The 26,867-nt window shown below is 43.5% G+C and overlaps 2 protein-coding genes across 5 annotated transcripts in view; one reads left to right on the top strand and one right to left on the bottom strand.

Moving 5' to 3' along the window:
* The window catches only part of mdn1 (midasin AAA ATPase 1), a 49,406-nt gene extending 33,894 nt beyond the window's left edge, over positions 1 to 15,512 (bottom strand). For 2 of the 4 annotated variants that reach the window (XM_061241380.1, XM_061241381.1), the window contains exons 1-33: positions 15,251 to 15,512; positions 14,497 to 14,723; positions 13,816 to 14,040; positions 13,588 to 13,695; positions 13,198 to 13,390; positions 12,877 to 13,086; positions 12,372 to 12,503; positions 12,059 to 12,162; positions 11,682 to 11,796; positions 11,367 to 11,566; positions 10,241 to 10,322; positions 9,883 to 9,978; positions 9,657 to 9,769; positions 9,084 to 9,232; positions 8,845 to 8,905; positions 8,028 to 8,239; positions 7,671 to 7,774; positions 7,451 to 7,595; positions 7,168 to 7,264; positions 6,658 to 6,771; positions 6,398 to 6,545; positions 6,167 to 6,274; positions 5,919 to 6,070; positions 5,432 to 5,610; positions 4,765 to 4,973; positions 4,464 to 4,610; positions 4,213 to 4,354; positions 3,859 to 3,993; positions 3,248 to 3,386; positions 2,993 to 3,131; positions 2,482 to 2,612; positions 2,129 to 2,267; positions 1,871 to 2,000 (exon numbers count right to left, since the gene is read on the bottom strand). In XM_061241380.1, the coding sequence (XP_061097364.1) occupies positions 1,871 to 2,000; positions 2,129 to 2,267; positions 2,482 to 2,612; positions 2,993 to 3,131; positions 3,248 to 3,386; positions 3,859 to 3,993; positions 4,213 to 4,354; positions 4,464 to 4,610; positions 4,765 to 4,973; positions 5,432 to 5,610; positions 5,919 to 6,070; positions 6,167 to 6,274; positions 6,398 to 6,545; positions 6,658 to 6,771; positions 7,168 to 7,264; positions 7,451 to 7,595; positions 7,671 to 7,774; positions 8,028 to 8,239; positions 8,845 to 8,905; positions 9,084 to 9,232; positions 9,657 to 9,769; positions 9,883 to 9,978; positions 10,241 to 10,322; positions 11,367 to 11,566; positions 11,682 to 11,796; positions 12,059 to 12,162; positions 12,372 to 12,503; positions 12,877 to 13,086; positions 13,198 to 13,390; positions 13,588 to 13,695; positions 13,816 to 14,040; positions 14,497 to 14,723; positions 15,251 to 15,346 (4,681 nt within the window). In that variant the 5' untranslated portion in view covers positions 15,347 to 15,512. The remainder of the gene's footprint in view (positions 1 to 1,870; positions 2,001 to 2,128; positions 2,268 to 2,481; positions 2,613 to 2,992; positions 3,132 to 3,247; positions 3,387 to 3,858; positions 3,994 to 4,212; positions 4,355 to 4,463; positions 4,611 to 4,764; positions 4,974 to 5,431; positions 5,611 to 5,918; positions 6,071 to 6,166; positions 6,275 to 6,397; positions 6,546 to 6,657; positions 6,772 to 7,167; positions 7,265 to 7,450; positions 7,596 to 7,670; positions 7,775 to 8,027; positions 8,240 to 8,844; positions 8,906 to 9,083; positions 9,233 to 9,656; positions 9,770 to 9,882; positions 9,979 to 10,240; positions 10,323 to 11,366; positions 11,567 to 11,681; positions 11,797 to 12,058; positions 12,163 to 12,371; positions 12,504 to 12,876; positions 13,087 to 13,197; positions 13,391 to 13,587; positions 13,696 to 13,815; positions 14,041 to 14,496; positions 14,724 to 15,250) is intronic. The other 2 variants (XM_061241382.1, XM_061241383.1) reach the window with 2 other exon arrangements.
* A 633-nt stretch (positions 15,513 to 16,145) lies between these two features.
* On the top strand, positions 16,146 to 26,423 carry casp8ap2 (caspase 8 associated protein 2). Its single transcript, XM_061243766.1, has 10 exons — positions 16,146 to 16,247; positions 16,792 to 16,905; positions 17,421 to 17,501; positions 17,590 to 17,696; positions 17,918 to 17,992; positions 18,338 to 18,453; positions 18,652 to 21,311; positions 21,924 to 24,483; positions 24,799 to 24,898; positions 25,012 to 26,423. Exons 2-10 carry the CDS (start codon positions 16,851 to 16,853, stop codon positions 25,072 to 25,074), a joined length of 5,817 nt encoding a protein of 1,938 aa, XP_061099750.1. The 5' UTR covers positions 16,146 to 16,247; positions 16,792 to 16,850; the 3' UTR covers positions 25,075 to 26,423.
* The last annotated feature ends 444 nt before the right edge of the window (positions 26,424 to 26,867 follow it).

The raw sequence follows: 26,867 nt of genomic DNA, 5'->3' as shown, positions 1-26,867 counted from the left end.
AATCAAATAAAAAATGTCAACTTTGATGTGGAGAACCAAACTCATGGTCAGTACACACCACAGTGGCTAGGGGAAGAAATTTGAGCCATCAAAGTCTTTGTTCATGGGCACAATCTACTGCATCTGTAAACTGTGAAACACATATCTACAGTGGTGTGAAAAAGTGTTTCTGATATAAATTTTTATTTATTTATTTTTTTTTTTTTGCATGTTTGTCACACTTAAATGTTTCAGATCATCAAACAAATTTAAATATTAGTCAAAGACAACACAAGTAAACACAAAATGCAGTTTTTAAATGAAGGTTTTTATTATTAAGGGAGAAAAAAAATCCAAACCTACATGGCCCTGTGTGAAAAAGTGATTGCTCCCCAAAACCTAATGGTTGGGCCACCCTTAGCAGCAACAACTGCAATCAAGCGTTTGCGATAACTTGCAATGAGTCTCTTACAGCGCTGTGGAGGAATTTTGGCCCACTCATCTTTGCAGAATTGTTGTAATTCAGCCACATTGGAGAGTTTTCGAGCATGAACCACCTTTTTAAGGTCATGCCACAGCATCTCAATAGGATTCAGGTCAGGACTTTGACTAGGCCACTCCAAAGTCTTCATTTAGTTTTTCTTCAGCCATTCAGAGGTGAACTTCCTGGTGTGTTTTGGATCATTGTCCTGCTGTAGAACCCAAGTTTGTTTCAGCTTGAGGTCATGAACAGATGGCTGGACATTCTCCTTCAGGATTTTTTGGTAGACAGCAGAATTCATGGTTCCATTTATCACAGCAAGTCTTCCAGGTCCTGAAGCAGCCCCAGACCATCACACTACCACCACATTTTACTGTTGGTATGATGTTCTTTTTCTGAAATGCGGTGTTACTTTTACGCCAGATGTAATGGGACACACACCTTCCAAAAAGTTCAACTTTTGTCTCGTCAGACCAGAGTATTTTCCCAAAAGTCTTGGGGATCATCAAGATGTTTTCTGGCAAAATTGAGACGAGCCTTAATGTTCTTTTTGCTCAGCAGTGGTTTTCGTCTCTGCCATGCAGGCCATTTTTGCCCAGTCTCTTTCTTATGGTGGAGTCATGAACACTGACCTTAACTGAGGCAAGTGAGGCCTGCAGTTCTTTGGATGTTGTTGTGGGGTCTTTTGTGACCTCTTGAATGAGTCGTCGCTGCGCTCTTGGGGTAATTTTGGTCGGCCGGTCACTCCTGGGAAGGTTCACCACTGTTCCATGTTTTCGCCATTTGTGGATAATGGCTCTCACTGTGGTTCGCTGGAGTCCCAAAGCTTTAGAAATGACTTTATAACCTTTTCCATACTGATAGATCTCAATTACTTTCCTTCTCATTTGTTCCTGAATTTCTTTAGATCTCGGCATGATGTCTAGCTTTTGAGGATCATTTGGTCTACTTCACTTTGTCAGGCAGGTCCTATTTAAGTGATTTCTTGATTGAGAACAGGTATGGCAGTAATCAGGCCTGGGTGTGGCTAGAGAAATTGAACTCAGGTTTGATAAACCACAGTTAAGTTATGTTTTAACAGGGGGGGGGCAATCACTTTTTCACACAGGGCCATGTAGGTTTGGATTTTTTTTTCTCCCTTAATAATAAAAACCTTCATTTAAAAACTGCATTTTGTGTTTACTTGTGTTGTCTTTGACTAATATTTAAATTTGTTTGATGATCTGAAACATTTAAGTGAGACAAAGATGCAAAAAAATAAGAAAGCAGGAAGGGGGCAAACACTTTTTCACACCACTGTACATGTACACACGTACAGAAAGAGAGAGTGAGAGTGTGAGATTTAGTGAAATACAATGAGAGATGATAGCTTAAAGCTTGAGCTCCAAGTTGATACATGGGGATAAAGACCTTGGTGGTCCTGGTGGTCCAGGGACAGTCCAGGTCTCAGGTTGTGCTGGATAATCTGCAGCAGGTCACTGCGGCCATTGCTTTGGGGACACCAGATCTCAGTGAACCGGTTCCTCAGTGCGGGCGACAGCTGGGGACACACAGTGAACAAGGGGGTCAGTTACCAGTTTCGGCCAAGTGTCGAGTGGACACTTTTTAAGGCTAAAAACCACTGTTACTAAAAAGCCAGCACAAGCAGTGTCCCACTGGGATGCTCACCTCTTTCTTCCCAAAGTCCCCGCCTGGGTTCATGGTGGCCAGGAGACGGAAGCTTGGGCCGGCAGTGATGAGCTCCACGTCGTCGTCTTCTCCGCTGCCTTTCTCTGCAAGCACCAGGGACTTCTCAGTTTCCAGTACGCTATGACAGAGAGACGGCAGGGTCAAAGGTCAGGAGTCCTAAGAGCTGCTTAGTCCATTATGTTATACAGTTCATAGCCTTGGACGTAAATACAGAGAAGCATTTATAATATCACCTAAAAGTGTGTATGCGAGTAATGGGTGCTGTATGGGAGTGCTTTTGTCTGCGTGTCTGTGTGCATTTGTATAAGAGCCGCGAGTGTAAGCGTGCATACCTGTTCAACCTCTCCAGCACAGAGTCATCTGCCAGCGAGATCTCATCCATCAGAAAAATGCCCTCCTCTTTCATTGCCAGCACCAGGGGGCCGTCGTGCCACTCAAATAAACGCCCATCTTCAAAATCCGCCTGAGTCAAACCACGAGAGAAGTTTCATGAATCCATGCAGACTGTTCACCCTGTGCCTCAGTAAAGCTGGTCACTAAAACAGGGACCTTTTTCATTACCTCTGAGCTATTTGATATTGACATTTCGGTGACACAGCAGGTTTCAATGGACCTTCTGCAAATGTAATCTACAACACACACTGAACCTGTATATCTAACTGGATTTTTAAATGAATTTTAAATGCTCTGGAAAAAGAAGACGAATACATAATGGACATGCCATGTGGAAGTTGATGGTCATGGTGTTGATCTTGACAATGTATATATAAAAGCTTTGTCGGCCTTGTTTGCCAAAACTCTAGGTGCCTGTGGCGGTCCTGTACGGAAGCAGGAGTGAGGTACCTCTTCAGTCCCCCTGTGTCTAACGGGACGCAGCCCACCGAGGAAGTCCGAAGTCTCCATGTGCAGGTGACAGTTCACGGAGAAGAGATTCTGTCCCGCCAGAGCCGCAAATAACTGGCAGATTGTGGTTTTGCCACACCTGTGTGGATGACAATGTTGTTAACGTTCTTAATTTTAGCAACAACTTTTTCCTCTGGACTTGCGCCACAAATTTCTGACTCTGGAAGGGATGGTGTAGGAAAGGGGTCATTTTACCCGGTGTCTCCCACCAGCAGGACAGACTCCCCGAAACGCAGTGCCCGCCCCACCAGCACCGCCAGCCTCCTCATGCCCTGCGTCCACACCACGTGCCGGAACTCTTCGGGCATGTCGGCCAAGCTCTCCACGAAAGGACCTGTCAATCAAATTCATGCATACAAGAGACCTGTCTATCTCATAACGCACACAATTCCAGACTGATGTCATACAGACTTGCGGCAACAGAACTCACAGACTACCAAATAATACTGCGTTAAATACTGCCATTCGAAAGAAGGTTCTACATTAGAAAGAGTGAAACAGTATTGATATGCTCATATATCGAATTGCAGTATGAGAGATCCATCCATCAGTTGGGAAGCATGGCAGATGCCTATATACTGTACATCTACTGTACAATCAATATACTTAATACTTTCATTTTTCACTTTCTGGCAGCATTGATAACAACCAGCCTGAGGTCGATGGTCTGCTTTTAGTAAACACTGCAAATGACACCCAACACAAGCTCCTGCCTTTTCTGAACTTACTCAGAACTCAGTCTTATTTCCTTATTTACACTTATACATGGTTCAAATAAGCCAGCGAAACACAAAGGGCTCACTCACTGAACTGCCTGGCGAGACGCTCCTCGGAGAACAGAGCCTCTGGATTCACTTTCCTCTTGAAGTGCTTCTCCAGGATTCCCTGAATAGTGGCTGCCTCCTCTGCCTTCCGCACACGGCCTGCTAGCAGCATGTAGCCTGATAGAGAGGAACACAGGGGTACCTACTGTCAAAATACTGGTTACTCATATACTAACGAAACTAATCTGTTTCCTACTGCACAACTACAAGGATCTCTTTTATAATCACTATTCATCTGATAATTTACAAGCCATGCAGTGAGTATGCTTTTTATACAGAAAAACGTGAGGTAAGTGCTTGGCTTTGACTGAACCCCATCTTACGGTTGGTCCTCACCATCGTCAGCCAGGTGCTGCAGCCAGTCGTGGGAGGAGTCGGTCTGCTCCTCTAACCGATACCTCTCGGCCCAACGGAAAAGGTCTCTCAGGGTAATAAAGCCATGCTTTCCGGCAAACACCGTGGATCCCCTACGCAGTGACTGAAAGACGCACAAACGGTTGGCATGTATAAACAGTTTGCGAGTTAAATGATGGACGTCTGGACAGACTAATTGCAGTATTAGCCGAGTCATGGCGGGCGGGCCTTACTTGCAGGTCCTGCATGACCATGACCAGCTTGCTGCAGTAGGAGGGGGGCAGGCTGCATCTTTTGTGCAGAATAAGCTCCAGCTCGGCACTGGGGAGCTCATCAAAGTGCAGCTCCACAAAACGGTTCCGGAAGGCTCTGGAAAGCACCTGCAGGGCATTGGACAGAGCTCTGTGAACCTTTGCAATGCTGCATCCCAACAGCATGATTCTCCTACTTGCCCTGATATGCCAGTATTGAGTCAATTCAATTTATGATTGCTATGGTGGTATAGGTTACCCAGCAAAAAGGGGCAAGAGATACCTTTCTGCCTCCATAGAGACCAGGTGGATTCTGGGTGGCAAAGAGCATGAATCTCGGGTGAGCTTTGACCACTTCCTGCGTCTCGGCGATAAAGAGCTCTCTGTTGTCATCGAGCAGTCTGTTTAGAGCTTCCAGAACATCAGTGGGAGCCAGGTTCAGCTCATCCAGGATGATCCAGTAGCCTTTGCGCATTGCGTCGATGAGAATGCCTACCAGGGGAAACATACACTTAGTTCACCAAGTATCTTCCAGGTCGCAGAACCCAGACTCTTACCATCTGGGAACAGCCACAGCAGGGATGTCCCGGCACAGGTCAGATTCTCAGAGGGTGGTTTTCTGGTTTGAACTGCTGGATTCCCTTTAGACCAAACTAAACTGGGTTGATGCGAGTGATGAACAAATATTAGCAAATATGCCCAAAGAATGTGCATGCATCTCTGTGAACTACAGTGAATTGTCAGGCTAATACTTAATCATTTACTTATTTACTTACTTTTAATTATCATATTATTTAAAATAAAAAGGGATAGTGCACAACAATCAATTAATTTATAGAAATGTCATGGCGGTAAACAACCAAATGCCCCCTGAGCAGTTTGACAGTTATGCCTTTTGAGGCCATCACACAACTGAGACCAATACAGAGAAGAAAGCAAGTAGCAGCCACCTTCTCTGAAGGCCAGCTTCCCACTGCTGTCGGAAGCATAGCAGCCGATGTACTCCTGGATGTCTGTGTGCTCGTGGTTGTTGATCCTCACGCACTGGTTTCCTGAGGCTGCTGCCAGCCACCGGATCAAGCTGGTCTTCCCAACAGAGGTCTCCCCCTGGATCAGCACTGGGTGGGACCTGGAGAGGTCACCAAAAATCAGGAATGCCAGAGATGAGACTCAATAAATCGCTCATTATCCAGAGTTCTCGCTCAAACACCCTGTGTTCACCTCATTCCAAAGGGCAAAGATCAATTGAGCACTTATTTGGGACTATTGACGGGTGTAGTCATAGTTAACGGCACGGTTAGAATGTAAAAATCCATACACTGTTGACCTGACTGCCACAGAGAAACACGAACAATGAGCAGTGGCAAGCTGACAAAACATGCAACATTCATCCAATGAGAAAGCACCAGCAATAAAGGAATGGAGACCCTTTCCTACCCGGCGGACACCACTCGAGCCAGGTCACGAAGGTTGAGCTTCACAGACTGGGTAAGGATGTAGCTGTGATCTACAGCTGGCTCCATCTCCCCCTGGGCCACCCAATAGCCCTCCATGTGGACACAGGGGAGGCCTCGGGGCTCTGGGAGGGGCTGGGGCGAAAAGAGAGGCCAATGCTTGAGTTTAATAAGAGTTTAGCTAAAATGGAGGCCCAGGGTTGCTTCCGCACTGTGCCCAAGGCAGCGTACCTGTTTCACACACTTGACGTTTCCATCCAAGATGTGCTGACACACCAGCTTCTGGACTACTGGGTGGGAGCTTCGGTCCAGCTGGGTGAGAAAACTCAGGCAAAAGCCCTGAAAATAAATCAACCAAAAGCGTAATTATACCAATAGTCTACCAATGCAACTATGCATCATTGACTTTAGAGGGTATCTTGCAAGGTTGCCCTGGTTACGACAGCTCCCTCTGGTTCCTACCTCGTAAAGTGACCGCTGGACGCTGTAGCAGGGGTTGGCGGCGGCATACTTCAGGGCCCTGCACAACGTCCGCAGGCTGTAGTGTGGCTTGTGTCCGGTTCCGTCCGTCAGCCGGGACCGGGCCTCCTTTCGGACTGACAAGTAGAAGCTGGAACAAAAATAAACCAAAACCAAAATAAACCACACCAAAGTCTTCCCAAATCTTCACATTGTCACGGAAAGCAGACAAATGCGGAAAGGGGTGACCGATGAGTCTTCACCTTATTATCCCGTTGACGGAGCTCTTGTGGATATTCAAGCCTCTAAGGTAGTCTGCGACCAGGATCCTCAGGTCTGCTTCATTTTCCAGCTCCTCCACATACAGCTCTGTGAACCTGAGGACCACAACACAGGGAGATCTTCTGAAACCACAGTCACCGCAGATCATATGGGCCAGGAGAGATGGACCGCTACCCTGGCTTAAGAATTGTGCTTGACAGGCTTCTCAAACAGACTTTCAAACACAAGATATGTCAGTGGCCAAAGGCCAAGCAATTCTTGACAGGTTCCAATTTAATTAACACACTCAAAAGGATGGATAATTACTTTCCAGTCAATGATTTTCTTATGTAGCTCAAGCCCCAGTCCCTGTTTTCAAAGGCCTCTGCAGTGTTTGATTGTCCCCTAATAATCCCATACTCCTATGACCGGGTGGCCTTAATGTGATCACCATCACAAGAGGAGATTTGGTGCCGTCACCCTCTTCAGGTCGTCCAGGTAGCTACACTCACCTGTTCCTGATGCCCAGAGGCAGGTTCCTCTTCCCCACATCGGTGGCTGGGTTCATGCAGGCGAACAGGCGGAAGTCTGGATGACGAACGAGAGGCTCTGCACACAAAACGGGGAGACAACACTCGACAAGTGCAAACAAATTTTATTGTATTTTTAACATCCAGTTAATTGGAAAATAACCTTCTAGGCAAAAGAGCAGAGCATGTCAGCAGAATGTTAGCATACAGTTGAACAGTGTCAGAATGTTTCTGGGCCAAGTATGGTCACTTTGAGAGTCCTGACCTGTGTCTCCTCGGTCCAGCAGCACCAGGGACCCTGCAGTACCCTCCAGAAGACCACTTAGACACTCCAGCGTCTCAGCCGCTGCCAGGTTGATCTCGTCCAGGAGAATCCACTCCCCTCTCTTCACAGCTTGGGCCAGTGTTCCCTTGAATAAACGCAATGTGAGTCGAAAGGCCTGCTAAACGAGTGATACAGAAATGGGGACCAGGGACTTCCCTACCTCCACAAAGGCAAAAACCAGCGCAGACTCGCTGGCTCTGATCTGCTGCTGGGTTTGATTCAGTCTGAGTGTCAGAGCCTCCCACTGGTCTTTGAGAAAGGCTGCTACACAGAAAGAAGGAGGGACAGGACATTCATTTTTCAAACTTGTTTTCAAACTTATCTTTAACATTGTTATGAAATTTTACATATGCATTTCCTCCCATAAAGCATAAAGCATTTCCTCCCATAAAGCAATATGAATGTGAATTTGAGAGAGAGAGAGAATAGATGGAGGTAGATAATACATTTTTAAAATCCACAACAATAATACAGCAGATGAGATGGTCAAGAAAAGTAACATTGTTGGGTCTGGTACCATTTGGTTTCTTCTGCAGCTCTTTGGTGATGGCGGACTTGCACACATGGTCCATCAGCTTCAGAAGGTCCTGCCAACGTTTGCCCCTGAAGCAGGTCTGCACATGGCCCAGGAAAGTCTCGTTCTGCTTGCGGGAATAGGTCTGGGAGAACAGGTCCTCGAAGGCCTCGCGGAGGGGCAGGAGGATCAGCTTGTGATCGACAGGTTTATATCTGTGGTCGAGGTATGGGAGAAAATAAAATAATAATTATATATATATATATATATATATATATATATATATATATATATATATATATATATAGACCTTTCACAAAGCAAACTGCTGTTTCCGTTGGATTCCCATGCCAAAAAGCAACCATAAGTAAGTAAGTTACCATGGCTAGACTCACCTGGGGTACAAAATAGCAATATTCCTGGACAGAGTGTCTTATGAATTCTAACAACATGCAAAAGGGTACACAGCATTGATTGTTTATTGTTTGGATGGAAGTTGGTACACAAGTGACTGGTTGGTGCACTGTACAATTAAAATCAAGATGAATGCATGCACTTCCCCCCTGTGTATATATACATTGAAATGCAAGTATTGGGACAGATGAGTCACAATGATTGTTTTTCCTCTCATCAAATTTCTATTTGCAAATCAAACAATGACTAAGAGGCAAAATTGACTATGCCTGTCAGTTGTTTTCAATCCATTTACTGTGTCCTTATTATGCACGTTTGTTAACTGACATTTTAAATTAATTTCCCTCACTGAGACCATAAGATTTGTACTGCCCGACAGACTGGAAACAGCCTCCCCTCCACTCACCCTCCAAGGAGGTCTGCCGTGTCGCTCTGCTGGTTCATGTTCACCACCCGCAGCCTGTGTCCTGCAGAGGGGAGATGAGGTCAGTTGGATGCAGTTTGTACACCTGAGCTGCCTAGTCCTGCTCCTGAACATCTACCGTCCTGAAGGTTTTAGAGTGAAAACCTCCAGGAACAGGGTTGGGCAGCCCTTCAGTAGGCTACACACGGAGGCTTTGCAGAATTTTGCATGCCAGCACTCACCTGTGAGACCGGCCAGGTGCTGAACGGTGGAGGTCTTGCCTGTGCCGGTCTCCCCCACCAGCAGAATGGGCTCTCCCTTGTTCACGCACACGGCCAGCTGCTCCAACAGCACCGAGGAGGGTCGCGTGGCTGCAAACGTCTGCCTCTCTCTGAGTACAAAACATCGGCGTGAGGTACATAGATTCACAGACTAGAACAGCACACTAGAACATTAAAACATCATCTCCCCTCAAAGACAAGAAGCTGAAAACCATGTTTTTAGGTTTCTTTCAACTATCTATTTCAGGTAAACCATATACAGTATGTCTCTTTTTTTGGAACAAGACCATTTCTACTTCTAATTCAGCAGTGTCATTATAACTATTTAAAAAGTGTTGTTAATCTTTAACCTCACAGGGAAGTGAAAGGTCTTCCAGAAAATTGAGTCAATACGATTTTTATTTTTTTATTTTTTTTAACCGTTAGCACAAAGGGACCAATTAAATATTTATTCAGTTGACTAACGGGAAACCCATCACTGTATAGGATATTTTTATCTCAGAACCCAGGATGCGTGCTGCACAGGGGGCTTACGTGAAGAGCCGGACCACATCATTCTGTCTCCGGCTGAGGATGGCCCTGCCCACGGTGGCCTCCGCCTCGGTCACAGTGATGCTGGGCAGGTACATCTGGCAGAAGTGCTGGGCCTGGTGGAGAGAGACCACACCAGTTAGAACCTGATTCATATCAGCTTTGCTTTTTCCGACTGCAGTCTCCACAGCAAGGGGTATACGGCAGCCTGTATGAGGTTCTTTGTTACCTTCTCTTTGGAGATATTCAGCCTGCTTCCGATAGCCTCTGCCATCCTCTGCCTGCTCTCTGCACTCGAGAGCATGGCGGTGAAGCAGTCCAGAGCCTTAAAGTTAACAGAAGTATCTTCTAAATATGTACAGGTATATATTTATAACAAAAATAGTCAAAAGGTCAAATTACTCAGCACTGTAAGAGCATCTTAAGGGAATCTGACTTCATTGTGGGTAAACAGTCACACCAAAAACCTTAAATAATATGACCAGAGAAGCTCAATGATTTTGGAATAAAACAGGAGCCTCCCATTAACTAGATAAATACAGCCATGGTGCCAATACTCTGTGCATGAGAATGCAGGCAGCGCTCACCTCCAGAAAGACATTGTGTGTTGTGGCAGAGGAGGTGCTGCTGAAGTTGTTTCTGATCCTTTCGCACCACTTCAGTAAGTCCCTGTTTTGAAACAGCACAAAGCTCGCTTACAATGGCAGGAAGCCAGACAGATAATTAAAGACAATCTGCTCTGTACTTGAAAATGAAGGAAAACAGTGCTACAGACTGACAGCTTTTAGAAAGTAAACTTATGAATAATTCTGTACGTGTGTGTGTGTGTGTGTGTGTGTGTGTTTACATAATTTCATTTCAAAACAACAAGAAATGTGGCACTGTCCAAATACTTGCGGACTCAGAAATGAAATAATGAATATGAGGTTAGATTGTCCATTTACATCCATATCCTGCCCTTTCTATACAGCCCCCACAGGTAATTAGACTAACATAATCTAAAATAAAGTCAGATTTTGTACTTTGTTGCAAATCCTTTCAAAGACTGCCTGAAGTCTAGAGTGTTCTTGATCTTTTCAACAAATGCTGCAAAACACAGCTGCTTAAGAAATCAGACAACCGTCCAATTACTTTTGGTCCCCTATATTATGTCCACAATGGGCTGCAATTCCTCACCTAATATTGATGCAATCAACCTCAAATTGAAGCAGGCATTCTACATAATAACCTCATATTTCAGAGCACTCCACAGGTTGGTGGGCACAGACGCATCCTTTATCTAATATGGCTGTCCTGATGTGACATCTGATAGGAATGAGGCAGAGTACAGTAAAATCAATTCACCATTGACTTTACCAGCGCCCAGTGGAAAGCCAATTAAAAGCCTGAGGGCTGGCACAAATTGGCAAGGTTTTATATTAACCCCTGAGAGCAGTGCATTCCAGCTACTGTTTGATCCAGCATGAATTACTGATGTTGTCGGGCTGTCATTTTTCCAATGAAAGAAACAAATGCAAATGGCTGCCAAGAGTCACTAAGAATGATAAAAATCTGAACATATTAACTGTTTCATTCAAAATCAGCAACCAGGCTGACGGCCAACAACCATTTGTCATCAGAGGAGCTGAGATGAAAACGTTAATCAACAAATCACCAAAGGGTTTGTAACATTACTTCCCCACTAAAATCTGTGCCTGTGATTGGAGTTCTTACCTCAAGGACAGCCCTCTCCCTTCCAGCCCCGCAGCCCCGCCTTCCGGCCTGTGCTGGCCCACTTCGGGCTGCTGGGGGTTTCCTTGGTTACGCAGCAGACTCAGCTCTGTTGCCTGGTGTTTGTCTCCAGTCAGATGGCAGTAGATGTCAAGCAGACGCTCCACCACCACAGTTAGGTTTGGATACTTCTTAAGTAGCACCTACCCAATGAAACCCAAACGCTCATCAGTCTGTGAGCGTATGCCAAGAAAATAAAACCTCAATGGCTCTGCTCTTAGTCTGTTCCTTTCTGGGGACAACGCTTGGTGGACTCACCTCCTTCAGTTCCTCTCTGGTCATGTTTCCCATTTGCAGCTTGGTCCAGTACTTGTCCAAAAGATTGGCATGGGTGTTCTGTGGCCTGTACCAGCCTCCACCACTGGAGAACAACCTTAAAACACCAAAGAATATTTGTCACAGCAAACATTCATTATTACTTTGCTGATTCAGAAAACTGTAAATTAATGTAGATGACAACTTGAAGCTTGCTTGCATGCATTTAAATTAGACATGTTAATCATCCATTATGGCAAGAATAAAACATTACCCAACATATTGCACAAATATTCTACTCTGTTCAAGGCTTTTGGAGATTGCTTTGATGTTTCACCAGCGTAAAGCACAGGTCATTTGCAATTTAGATCTGTTCTCACCTTCTTGTGGCAAAGAACTGAAAGCCTGGGGCCACTTCAATACAGTCTTCCCGCCCAGGGATAATCAACTTCCTGTTCTCCATTAGAGGAAGCAACACGGATATCTGCAACAAGGACACACCTCTGTAAATCCTACCATGCACTCCTGTTCCATTCATATATATCACAGCTTCTGAATAGATTATGTAGTATTATAATTAATACTCTACAGTCTATACTTAAAAGATCATCAAAATTGTGTAAAACTAAAAGTAATTGCTCATGAATAATTAAGAGCAATTTCAAAGGTTCATTTGATTTTGATAACCCTCACCACATCTAAAGGTGCATGATCAATGTCTTCCAGCAGGATCCAGTGACCCCGGGAAACAGCTTGCGTCAGAGTACCAGGCTGCCAAACAAACTTCCCAGGAATGTCTGTACAGCGATACATCCCAAGCAACATCTGAAATGACATTTGATTATATAAATTAAAAGGGCCAAGGACTTGAGAGCACTGACAACAGGTGTTAATGATTTATGTTGTATGAATGGATGAATATCCTGAATAATATACTGAATGCTCATTTAGATGTTTACTCTGGTCTTTGCCTTTAAGAGGTCAAGCCTATTGATCTATAAAACTTCACAAATGCTGGGTCTTTGAACAACAGTTCCAGACACTTGTTTATAAATATTCATGGATATTTATTTCATGAAATGGATACAGAAAGTCTGTAGAAATGCTTCTTAAAGTCTGCCATTACTGTTTGCAAAGGAAACATGGAACATTTAAACATGTAAGAGAGTTTAATAAACATGAAACCATTTCCCGTTACCTTGCTGTCCGTTTGATCACCAAGTTGAACCTTCAACATTTCCGGAGGTTTCACGTGCCCTGTCACAGCAGCAAGATACTCCACCAGGGCAGTCTTTCCACATCCAATTGGCCCCTCCAGAAGCACAGCCTTCTGGGATGACACAGCCAAGGCCAGTCTACGCAGGTTCTGGCATGTTGACTCCACCAGCACCAGATCCTTCGAGAGGCACTATGGTCAGATAGTTCAAATTTGAACAATGGACCTCCAGTTACACATCCTTTTTGAATAACATGTCCTGCAATCATATTCATTTTAATTAGTTTGATCCCTCCATCTTACTGGCTCTTGCTGGTTGAGTGTTTTCTTGGGCAAAACCACTCCGCAGACTGCAACGACATTGCGGGACAGGTCCTCTGACACCACCTGAGCCCTGGTGAACTTGTTGCACTTGTCCTGACGCCACATCACAGAGCCCTGATTGGCCAACACCAGAGCCTTTTCTACTTCTAACAGCTGTTCTTCCTCAAGAGACCTGATGAGTCATCGCATCACAAGGTTAGCATTGCCAGCAGTTTATATGCAGTGTCAAGCTAACTGATCAACTGCATTACAGGACAAAAATTAGACAACATTTGGTATAAAATGCAAGTAGAATGAGGTAAAACACCAAAATCAAATGCAAAATATAATGCGTTTTGAAGGTGAAAAATAAATTCCAAAGAAACATACTTTATTTTAAGATGCAGAATCTCCTCACTCGACAGCACTTTTCTCAGGAAGATGGTCTTCTGATTGTCTGTCATGTGAGACACCAGAGCCAGGCAATGGGCCGTGTACCTGGAAGGGGGAAGAAAACAAAACATTGCTGCCGTTTCAGCTTCTGCGAGTGCCAAGCTTTAGCCAAAGGAAGCTTGCCGGCACGTAAGGGGAAAGCTATGGAAAAGGAGGGTGGCTCACCATCGGACCATGACGTCACTGGTGAGCAGCTGGGACACGCAGGCACTCCAGTCCCACAGCTCCCTGAATTTAGCGCAGTCGCTCTGCAAGAAGTGGAGGGTAGCCCCCATCAGGTCTCGCAGCTTCATGCGCCTGGGGCCATACTGGATGGACGAAGACTCTGAGCTGGTGAAGAAGAGCCTCTGGAACACCGGAGGGGCATTGCTGAAGTACTTTGAAGCAAACCTAAAGGGAACAGCCAAAAAAAAAGTACACAAATATTATTGAAATATCCACATCATTTAGCCTTTGTAAACAAGCAGTTAAAGAAGGAGGTTATTGCAGATAAACTAATTAGGAGGAGTGTACCCCACAATTATCATTCAACATATAGGCTATATCTGAAGTTCAGGTTTACTGAGGAAAAAAAAGTCACCAATTTAATTATTTAAAAAGCCTCTGGGAAACACTGAACAATGGTCCTAACAATACCGATTTCAAAATGCTTAGAATCGTCTAAACACTGCCCCTGAGTCTCTTCTAAAGATAGTATCACTTTTTTGGACAGGGCTGCCAAACCCTGATCCTGGAGATCCTGTAGGTTTTGGGCAGCCCTGATCTATAATCTTAAACTAATCAGCACTGATGATGGTGAACAAGGAAACAGAGGTGGGTGGACTGCACGAGGGGGTTGAAACTTACACCCGTGCATCTGGGCTGATGTTGAGGAGCTTGCTAAGAGCCACACACAGCCGCTCGTGAAGGTCATGGTTTATCCTACGGTCTGCGCTTATCCTCTCTGCGTTCCTCTCCAGCAGGTCCAGCACCAGGGGCCTGAGATGACGGGCGATCAGGAGAGTGTAGTCTTTCTCCAATAGCAGCTGAGCAAGGCAGGAGAGGATGGCCTGCCGGTCCTGCTGACTCCATATCTACAAAGACGGACAACCATAAGTTAAAGAGGGTCAAACATTAGACAGTTCTGTTTGGGGATAGACAATACATTTAGTTCTACCACAATCATCACATGCTTAAAATAGGCCTGAGAAAAAACAAAAACAGCTCTAATATGTCAAGAGTATCAAATCCTTAGCGAAGTTGTTTTTTTCCCTAACATACAGTCTGTACATCATTGTCAATTATCATTCAAGGTCTGCCATTCTGTCAAAATACTTTAAGTAGCTAACTTTAACATCAACAGCACTTTTATTTATTCTCTAATATTTTAAAAGGTTTACTCTGGCACAAATATACATTTACTCACTTTACAATTGGACAAGATGTTCCCAGTTACAGTGCTCTAGCAACAAAAAGCACTCTGCATGTCGACTATGCGTGTTCAACTGCACAGGTAATAAGATATTTCAGCTGGCAAGCTTGCTGGTTGTCGAAAGAAGACCAGACCATCCTACACACATACTAGTACGATTAATGGAAAGCACAGCTTAACAAATCTTACCTGTTTTGCCAAATACTTGCTCAGTTCGTTGCGACTTTTTTCAACATGTCTGGCAATTATACCCAGTGATGACAGATTCAGTTCTAGATTTTCCATCTAGTTGTTTTAGCAAGATCGCTCCCTTTTAAACTCCTGAATTGTGGCAAGAACGTTCTTATCAATAATATACTATGTTATTGGGATCGCGGGTTTCATCCCTTTCTATGAAAGCTTTCCTTTCTAGGTTGTATCACAACATAGCAAGCACGTTCCCGTCACTATTAAAAACCCCAACCAGTCCACATGTGGGTATGAGTGAAACACTTCCGGGTCACTGAGCGGTGTCGCTAGGAGAGTTTTCTTTGAGATTTTAAATTGTGATTCCTGATCATATGGCTTCCGGATAGTTTGGTATTTCATAAGGTTCTCACGGAGTGTAAATGGCCAGTGTGTTAATTCGTTTGTATAAAAAACAATTGCTTTAGGTAAAGCTAAAATCACACAATTTACTGACTTTGGAACCCATAAAATCCTCTTTCAGCATATGCACATTTAACGTGTGTTATCTACTAACTTAGCTTCCCAAAAAGCAATTGAAATCAATGCAGTTAGCGGTGGTACTTGCAAATAGTGAGTTTACTAAGGATAAAAAACGTGTTAGTTAGTAGTAATGTTCTAGCTTGGAAAAGACGTAGCTATGTCTTATGACATGTCTACAGAATAATGTTTTATTGTTTTTCCACAAACAAATATACACTATCGAATGCAATGATGTAGTTTGCGTGCTATTATAATTGCGTGTCTCTTATTTGTATTACAAGTTACAACTACTAACAGTAACCTTTGTGTAATCACACTTCCGGAAGTAAGATCACTCTCACAGACCGCGGGAAAATATCGTCATTTCCTGTTTTGGGGAGGATGCTGGCCGCTTGGCGCGACTGTGAGCTAGTTTTGTGAAAAGAAACAAACCGGATAGTATGTTAGCTGTTCAGAAGGGATGTACTAACTATATGCGGTAAGTCATGTGCTAATACATGTGTGATTTAGTACATATTTAGGTTTGTTAAAATTCACGTTAGCAACTAGAGGTGAAATGTAAGGAGAATGTACAACTCTAGACTATTATTACGTTAGGCCTTCGCAAGTATGTGCTAGCTAACTTTAGCTTATGGACATTGTCAACATTGAGCTCGAGAACCAGTAAGACAAGATTTATCTTGTAGTTAACGTTGAATTGCTAAATTCACAGGGCTAGCTAAATGGCAATGTGATGCACTTTTTGTGTGACGCTAACTATAACGTTAGTCATTATCTTTCCGCTATCAGTTCTAGCTTAGTTGGCTAACGTTACACATCTTGTGTCGTTAGCTACTTTTAATGGCTCTTGCATGATATTGACTATTTAGTGAGCCTTCCATTTCCTTGCAGCTAACCTCAGATGTAATTCACCAGAGACCGGATTCAAGAGCTGTATAATTTGACGTTATTTGGTTTGGTAGGGAGGTGTGACTGCTGGCTAGCTATCCAACATTTTCTGGCTAACACTGTACCACTTTCAGTTTTTCCTGATGTAGCTACCTGCCTACTTTGGGAAGGTTGTTACTGAGTGCCAAGTAAGATGGAGCACAGCCTTCTGGAACCTATGTATGGCGATCTTGGCCATGGACATTGGGGTGAGTAGGTGCCGGATTCTGTCATAAACCAACAGGAGAGTGAGGGTGTATATAATAATTTGTAATTTGTTTTCTAGGATAAAGTCAACTTATTAATTTATGTTCATTAAATTACCTTCTATACTGTATGTCTCTGTTATATGGCAGATTAATGTGCATGCTCTAGTGCAGTCTAATTGGATATGGGAATATTTCAAATAGATGTTTAACTTTGTTGTTGGCATTAAGCATTTCATCTTTGTACATTTTCTGTATGTTTTGAAGAACTGTCCCCTTGAACAATTTCCATGAAATGTACAGTGGTAAAGGCAATTACTGGCATGAGAAATAGGTGCTTTGCGATTGAGTTATTGTCAGTCTTTCTGCTATATGATGTGGTATATATTCACAACATGGTTGCAATGAGGAATGGGACATGAGTAATGACCTGAAGATATAGAGTCATTGGCGTAGGAGGGACAAGTGTCGAAAGTAATGGAGGAAAATGAAGCAAAGCCACGTGTGGTCTCTTTCAGAGTCTCCTGTGGCTCACAGTGAGGATTCTGTGGATATTTACTCTGGTTTGGACAACAGTCCCAGGAACAGTCAAAATTCAGGTGAATATTGTACGCTATTGTGAGCAGCAATGTGATGACATTTTTGTGGTCCTGACTAGTGAATGAGGCTTTTATTTCTTTGTTTCAGACAAATCGTGTGCACCCTTCTCACCCAGAAGACTAAAAGACTCCATGGACTTATATGAAGAAATAATTAAAGAGGAGCAGCAGGAAAAAGAATCTACTTGCAATGAGGTTTGTAATATTAGGACTTTTCTTGCCAAGTCAGTGAGAACATTACCATAGAGCCATTTGTCTTATTTTAATATTCATGTCGCACAATTAAATTAAGCTGTAGATGCTTTTGTTTCAATATTTGAGCATTTTAAAAATAGAAATGTTCAAAAAAGTTGCCAAGTAATGTGTTACTTAATTTAGGTTGTGGTTTAACTGGATGTAACCCTTTCAATTTGCAGCTTAAGATAAAATTGGATGCTGCGCAAAACCATGTGAAAGAATTGCTGAAAAAGCTTGAGCAAATTCAAGTGCAGGTCTGTCTTTACCTTTTTATTTAAAAATTCAGCGAATTGAAAACAATTTTTTGCTTGTTTCTTACAATTCCCCTTACCTAACAAATGGTCAAATATAGTCTTGAGGATACAATTTGTTCAGGAAAAAGAACACCGAACTTAATGTGTCCACCGTGGAATGATAGGACATTTTTGTGGTTTTAGAATTGTGACTTTTTCAAACCAACATATACCATGAAACATGCTTAATTGTTTTTCTTTCCCATTTGCTTTCATGCAAAACTGACATAAGAATTAGTTTTTTCATGAATGTTGACTCCCTTTGGTGCTGCTATATGTGTTAATTTATGTTTGTTTTCTTTCAAGAACACAAGTTTGCACACACAGAATACATGTCTCAAGAAGAACATATGTGCTCTCATTAAAACTGCCCGTATGGAGATTTTGCGGAAGGATGATGAGATAAGCAGGCTGAGTCAAAGGCAAGCTATTTTGTTTCTTTTTAACAAATGTTTATGTTTGACATTTACCTACTTAAGACATGTGTACATATTTCTACCACTTCGTACATTTTAGTGCCAGCATCATTTATTGTTTTCTCTGGCTGGTGTTTTAATTCAAAGTAAATCAGGACTGAATTTTTAGCATTTTTATTTTTGCATTTTTTTTGCATTTTTCAGAGGTGGAAGGGGATCTTTCACTCGATCACAGTTCCATTTCCAGAGGAACCAAGATGCCAGCCTAAATTCTGCCCCAGCCCATGATCCAGTAGCATGCCCTGAAACTCAAGGGTCAAGGGGGAACTGTGTACCAAAGGCACTTCCTAAACCTCACTCTGATGCCCGCAGTGTCAGCTTGCACCCTGAACCCTTGGCTACTTCTCTTTTGCCACCTCCCCCTTCTGTAAATTCAGGATCCAGGAGAACCAACTCTGCAGTTCATGATCGACTCAGTGACTTGCCTGTCACCAACAGTGACAGAGAGTCTAATACCCTACAAACTCCCAACCATAACATTCTGGTCCAGCAAACTGGCAAATCATGTCTAGGGAATAATGACAAACCAAAAGATTCTGGAAAGCAAGCTTTCGCATGCCAGGACATAAGTAGAAAGTCCCAATGTTCTGAGGTAGGGGATCACCAAGACCACCAGAGTGCCTTGGATGCCAGCAAAGAAAACAAGTTTAATAGTCGAGAGAAGTCAGGCAGAGAAAGCAAACAATTTGAAAAGGATTGTGTAAACTCTAGCCGAGGTAGGCACCAGCCCTCATACTCACAGGAGGTTCGCGGGAGTTCGGAAAGGGGAAAAAGCCCTCCACATCAGAGGAACCATAGTCCACCAATCGGTAGTTCACACCGCACAACCTCCAGTTCTCGATCACAAAAAATTAGGTCCAGAGACATTGAGCCACCAGCTAAGGGCAGCAGCCGAGAGAGCAGGTACAGTCACAGCCGGGAAAGGGGTGACCGAAATGCCCTCAAGTCCTTTGACCGAGAAGGAAAGCGCTCTGACTCTGACCAGGGCAGATCCACAAAGTTGAGTGCTTCCTCCAGCCGCAAGGGGCCAGGAAGTCCCCCGAGAGAACATTCCAGAAAAGAGGAGAGGAGTCGAGAGGAGCGATGTTGGAACCGAGAAAGAAAAGGCAATGTGACGGATAAGAGCAAGGAGTATGAGAGAAATAAAGGAAAAGACACCGATAAAAGTCTGAGGGATAGCAGCAGAAAAGTTGAGGAGAAAAAGGATAAAGTATTAGACAGCAAAGTTGATTCAAAGAATGGCAAGCAAACCACTCCTAACATAACTGTTTCCACTGGCTGCCGTGACCTGGCCAAAAAAGGCCAGGAGGTCAGAAAAGGCCAGGACAAGCACCTTGCACTTGTTCAGGCTAAGGTGCCGGTGAACTCTGTGGAACCAGAGATTGCCGTAGGGCAAGCAGGGGAGAAAAGCCTTCCTGAAGAAGGCAATCGAAATAGAAAGTTAAGTTTCATGGAAACACTCAACCTTACTTTGTCTCCGGTTAAAACACCAAGGCTGTCCTCTGGAGCCAAGGAACAGGAAAGTGGCCAATCTGAAGATGCACCTGAAGGTCCTGATGGTCCTGATGAGGAGACCAGCCAGTTTAATTTAGGAGAGGAGTTTTGTGTCATCGATGAGCTGGACAGCAGTAATGAAGCCTCTAACGAAATGGATGAGGTCTTTGAAGCACCAGCAGCTGAAAACTGTGAGGCGGAAAAAGGTCACGAGCCACTCCCAGAACTTGAGCTTAAGAATATTGAAAAGGGAAATGCACAAGACAAGGAGGAAGGTGGAGTCCAGACACCCATTTCTAGCACCCAGACAAAATGCGATTCAGAAAACATTCTAGAGGAAAATGCAGTCCTTCAAAGTGCCGAAAGCAAATTGCCAAATCCCTGTGTAGATCAGCCCCCCAAACTTGCCACATCACAGAAGCCCATTGACAGCAAGGACTCTGGCGCTACATCAAAAATGGTTCAGGGTGATGTAATAACAGCTCAGCCAACAGAATCTCCAAGTAGTGCTACAGAAAGTCTGACTGAGGCTTCTCTGGGACAGAGTGTACTAATTGCAGATGACATCCATGTGGACAGCTCCAACGGTGAAAGCAGAAGCTCTTTGTCTGTATCTCCATCTGTTAAATGTGTAGAGTCTGTGGCCAATGATCCAGCTATTGTCTGGATCATTGAAAATTATTCTCCTAACAAAAGTTACAATGCCCAATCGGAGTGCCAGAAGAGTCCTCTTGCCCTTCCGCCTGAGACCATTAGCCAAGCATCTACTTCTGTTCCTGTCGATGTGCCTCCAAAGGTTGACGAAATTGGTGAAGAAGCTTCTGATGTTTCCACAGATGCTGTGTCCAGCACAGTCAGTATAGAGGTGGTCTCTCAGAGCAGTGACTCTGTTGTCCCTGGGGTCATGGAAACCGTTGTGATTTCCAGCACGAAGCCAGACAAATATGTGGAAAAACCTGTGACAAACCATAGCTTTACAAAGGCCCAAGGTGCTGAGACTCCCAAGGTGAGCAGCACCTTCAGGGATGAGATTGTGCAGCTGGGACAGGGTCACTGTGGGTCTCTTCCGATGGCGCAGGACTGCTGCATTTCCGAGCCAGATTCCACTGAGGATGAAGAATGGAACAACAGAACGGAGCCTTCAAGTTCGGTTCCAGTTGCCCACGACGAGGACTCCATGATGATGACTCTGAGGAACATAAAGCACATTCCAGATGCAATCAGCCCTCTCACTAGCCCCGTGCGCCCTGTGAAGAAGAACCTGCCGCAGTCTTCTGGGAATGCCCAACATGTCCGAAGTCTGAGCAAAGGTAGGATCCGTGACTTACTCCTTTTTGTTGTCTGTTTTCCGATGTCCGTTCTTTAGGGGTTTTGCAATAGAGGTCAAGCGCTTGATGTTTTGCATTTTATAGTAGGAGAAATCTTTAGGCTTTGAAACTTTTATAAAAGCTTTTCCCCCTTTTCTCAAAATTGAAATAGCCTGTCATATTCATTGTTGTATCCCCCGCTATCGATTCGGGAGAGCGCCTACAAGCGTGTTCTCCTCCGAAGCACTTTGTTAGTCACCCTGTGAGACTGTGGGTGCCTGAGTATCAAAGTGAAAAGGGTCACTGTAAAATAAAAATATTCAGGCAGAATTTACTAACTCTTTAATCTTCCAAGCAAGGGAAGACATGCTTTGTGTGGGCAAAAGTCTTCTTAAACAGTATTCCTCGGTTATAATTTCCAAGTTTAAAATATTACATTATTTTGTCTCTCTTAAAGGCTGAAATGCCCCATGAATGGAGGAAGGGTTATCTGAAACATTTTCTCTTACTTTGAATAAAAATAACTTTGCTTTGAATATATTGTAAAAATGCTATGCATTTAATGAACAGGCATTTTCCCTGCTCTTTCTCGATATGTATTTCTTTCTTTTTAAGACCTTTCAACATTATCTGGTGCAAGGAGAATGGATGTGAATAAGGAGAATGAGAAACCTCACTGCAGTTCTACGCAATTTCCACACACGGACCCGAATCAGACCCCACCCTCACCCTCCTCCCATTCCGAAGATGATGATGGACTGGAGGAGGGAGAGATTGTGAGTGACAGTGAAGAGGATGAGCCCTCGGTGAATCCTTGTCCTCAGCTTGGAAAAACTCAGTCCGTGACAGCCATTAAGAAACATCCCAGCCCAAAGTCTCCAAGACTTGCCAAGAAGCTGGCCCAAAAGCCTGCAGTGATTTCACAAGGCCATTCTGGAATGAAAAGCAAAACTACATCCGCACCTAATGACAGCCCCACTTCAAGTAAGAAGCACAAAACTGTTCTGCCTCTTCTGCCCCAAACCAATCCTTCCTCCATACACGAAGTTGTGGATATGTTAAAGTTGATCCAGGGCCATTTGAGAAAAAAGTACATGAAATTTCATAAGAACTTTCCAAAGAAATTATTCTACAACATTATTGACATGTCTCTCCGTTCTTTAACAGACTTTGTGAATAATGTTAGCTTCAGCAAATTTTGCAGCCTAGAAAGCATCCTGAAACCAAAACTTACCCGCATAATTTCTAGCACAATGAGTAAGATCTCTAATAATGGCATTGTTAATCGCATTTTTGAACAGCAGTCACCTAACCTGAAAAAGAAACTGTGGACTTTTGTTGAAGACCAGTTTGAATTCTTGTTCAGGGAAATTCAAGCAACCTTGACCAGTCTGTGTAGCCCACCAGAAGTAAGGCATTTTCCTAAGACTGAGAACAAAGTAGAGAGAAATGGAGGAAAAAAGATTAGCAAAATGCCAGCTAAACCTCCTGTGACTACAGTCCCAACACTAAAGCGGAAGGCTACTGAGGTTGATTTGGTGCATATGTCTGGAGTGCAGAACAAAATCAAGCCTCCCACTAACAAACCACTCAGGACTGGATTGGGCAGTAGAGGAAAAAACCTTAAAATGAACAATGAGGAAGAAGATCAGCCATCAAAAGCACAAGACTCTGCATCTTTTCACTCTCCATCTAAAACTGCTCTCACCCAATCCAAGAATTCCTCCTCAGGGGAGAAGCCAGCTGCCTGTGTTCGCCGGCTATCCCACAACAGCTCGATCCAGGATAAATCAGACTTTGAAATCCTCACAGAACAGCAGGCATCTAGCTTGACTTTTAACTTGGTCACAGACTCTCAGATGGGAGAGATCTTCAAGTGCCTATTACAGGGGTCTGACCTGCTAGAGAACAGTGTGTCGGTTGGGGATACTCACTGCTGGCCCGTGGGTACACCTCGGAAGGACTCTGCTGGCGGAGAGAGTTCCTTCCTGGTGACGACCCCAAACAAAATTACCTTGACGCCCTCAAAATTAATTACAACATGGTCTGCAATCTCGCCGTGCAAGCCGTCTTCTCCAAGCCCTAAAATTCGTATTCCTCTGAACCCGGCAGTCCTAGATGAGAGCTGCTTGTTGGAAGTTCCCTCCAGAGCACTGCCGTTCTGTAGAGAGACTCCGTCTTCCACAGTGTCTTCACAGAGATCTTACTCTGTTTTAGCGGAGGATCTGGCGGTTTCCCTCACCATCCCCTCTCCTCTGAAGTCCGACAGCCACCTGAGTTTCCTGCACCCTGACAGCGCAGAGCCTATGTCTGCCCCGGAGAGCGTCATCAGTGCTCATTACAGTGAAGATGCTCTGATGGATGGTGAAGACGCCACAGAGCAGGACATCCACCTGGCCCTGGACTCCGACAACTCCAGCGCTGGTTCGAGCGGCTGCCGGGAGGATGCTGCAATGCCCACCTTTCTGTTCAAGCCGCACTTGCCGATGCAGGCGGTGGTCATGGAAAAGTCCAACGACCACTTCATTGTCAGAATTAGGCACACGTCCACCAGCTTCGCTGCCAGCCCAGACCAGAGTCCCACGTCTGCCGACAATGTGTCCCAAAAGGAGACTGGAGCCAGAGTGGAGTCGATAGATTCTGCACACTCCACTCCTGGCACTTCCCCCAATGGAAATAGCCCTGGGCAATCTCAGAGTCCAGTTTCCAGCAACAACCCTGACCTCCACCTTCCAAAAGAAGTACCTTTGAAAGATTCGCTTTCAGGAAGCAGTCCACCAGGGAAAGCAGTGAATTGCCACAATGTTGTTGTGCATTCTTGTGGCGAGCCGGTGGAACCTGCATCTACAAACAGTGAGATTCCAGAATCTGCATCGCCCTCTGAACTTGTAATCGTGACAGAGGAAGGCACTGCTTCAAAGAAGTCCTGCACGATCAGAAAGAAACGGAAGAAGCACCACTCTGAACCAAGGGCCAAGAGAGTCAAAAGGGAACATACCCAAGAGAAGGTACACAAGCAGAGAAAGAAAAGGTCATCCAGGGGGTCTAAAGAAAAAGGACTTGGGACTCCCAGAAAGAAAAGGAATAAATCAAAGAGTCCTCCGCTGTCACCCAATAGCTTATCTGCCAAGAATGTTATCAGAAAAAAGGGTGAGGTGGTGGTGACATGGACCAGGTAACTTGCTTCTTTTAAGTTTTAGATTTAATTCAGAACTATTTCCTTCTAGTTCAGTGCTGTTTCTTGAAGTTGCACTATTTTTAAGTCACTGCATTGTTTGGATGCTGATCATTGTCAGTTGCTTGGTGACAAGAAGCTGTAAAACTAATCTTAGGACGATGAGTGGACTTTATCACCTTAGCTGATTTGTCTCACTGAGTGCATACATTTGGGCAATATATTTTCAAATCTACATTCAAAGTTTTGTAACATTTACAGCGTTTTAATGAACATGATTTAGTTGACATCCTACATCACACTTTTCTTTTTAAGGGAAGAAGACCGGGATATACTTGTTGAACTGAAGTTGAAGGGCGCTTCTCCAGACACATTCTCTGCTCTTTCAGCCAAGATGAACAAACCCCCAGCTCTGGTATCTTCATTTTGGCTTCTATTCTATGCATTTATATTTTGTGCATATGTGATGAGAAGTTGCATTTGAAGTCGCTGTATGCTGTCAGCTTTCTAAACACTTATTCTTTGTAGATTGCTGAGAGATTTTGCCAGCTGATGAAACTTTTCAAGAAGAAGGAGAAGATGGATAGCTGAGTCTTCGGGAGCAATGTAGCAAACCCACCTCACACCAAGGTGAAACGATTGGATTCTATAGCATCATCAGCACTGCCTCGCAATGCTGACACTGATGTGGAAGTGGCAATTTGGAGAGTGTGTGAGCTGACTGATTAAGGCTAATGGAAGCGTGCAGAGGAGCTGTATTTTGCTGTTTGGTTGGGGATACCTCAAGCCAAGGCAATCAAACGATGTACCCCAACAGGTCTTGCACTTAGATCCTTTCAGACGGGCAAAAATTGTGACCATGATTTCACATTGCAGAAGGTGCTGGTGGAATCTTGGTCCACTGGTGTTAACTGCCAGCTGTGGGAAGTGTAAGAAGTGTTGGTACAGCATGAACACCATTTTGAAAATCTGCAGTTTTACCTTTTCCCCAAGCTGCATTTATTTCAATAATGGTTTTTTCTTTCTTCTTATCCACAAAGTAAGATTTACGGCATGTGCATCACATGTCTTCTTGGGGGTGGCAGCAGTTTAATATAAATGGTTGGGTGTGCACAGGATTTATAGCAGACTATTCACAAAAGGCTAAAATGTATTGATTTACCGATTTCCACATTTGCACACTATAATACACATGGCAGATAGCAGACTGAAGTTGTTGTTGGATAAAGATAGAAATAGATTGGGGGAAACTGGAATTATCCATTGAGGTTTTTGGAAAGTCTACCTCATTCAGATTTTTTATTTTCATTTAATTTTTTATTTTCTTGCCTCTTGACCTCGTTTTGGATTTTTTTTAAATTTAATTTGTCGCTGGTGATTGTGTATAACATCCTTTCACTTTGATAATTAAAGGTTTACTATGTGACTATACAAGACATCAGTCAGACTTCACTTTTCACATAAAAATGCTTAATGAGACAGGTGATACTTGAGCCTGTGTTTGCACTTGGCTTGTGAAGGAAGAATGTAATGTCCAGTCATTCCCTGGTATAAATTAAACATAGTTTTAAAACTTGAATATATAGATGTGAACTTTGCATTTAATAGAATACCAAGCCACATTAGTGAGTTCTTTGACCTTATTCCCTTTGGTCATTTTTACCCCCTCTGAATTTGGAAAGTATTGTATTTAGAATCGGTTGCTCTGTATAAAAGAGGATTTTGAAAGTTGAGAATATTTTCTGTCAGTCATACATATTCAGTTAAATGCCATCTGCAAGTTAATAAATTATGACTTTAACCAGACTTTTCCCTTTTTATTTTTGGAAGTTGAAAGACTTTTTGGTCCTTTAGTAATATTCTTTCTTTGTCAATCAAACTTGTGAATATTGTACATTTCCCACAATCTTTTTAATAAAAAGCTAACTTATCCTGGAGTATATTGTCTCATTTGGTGTGAGTTAAGATATGAAAATGCCTATTAATGCCATTTTGCACCATAAAAATAACATTTTGCTCTTCTATGAATGGCAATCTGGATGTGCTGAATTCAGCATCTACTTTTGTACTGGGAAAATGCAAGTGTTTTGATTTGGGTTTTTATTTGGGAAATAAGATCCAGATTTTGGTTCATTGATCAAATATGGTTCATTTAAACTGCCGAACTTTGCTGCATTCTAGAGTGAATTCACCCACTTGATTTTACTGCACTGCATTGCACTTGTAAGTCGCTTTGGATTAAAAGCGTCTGCCAAATGACTAAAATGAAAAAAATGAATGGGCAAACAAACGAAAAGAACTAATAAAACCGATCAGCATTTTTGTGTTAAAGTACTAAACTTAAACCAATTCCACGTTGTGTAACATTTCTTAAACATTTGGAA

The sequence above is a fragment of the Conger conger genome, chromosome 5 (assembly GCF_963514075.1).
Source record: "Conger conger chromosome 5, fConCon1.1, whole genome shotgun sequence".
NCBI classification, from domain to species: Eukaryota; Metazoa; Chordata; class Actinopteri; order Anguilliformes; family Congridae; genus Conger; species Conger conger.
The sequence above is the reverse complement of the archived record's forward strand: the minus strand, read 5'-3'. Positions and strand labels throughout refer to the sequence as shown.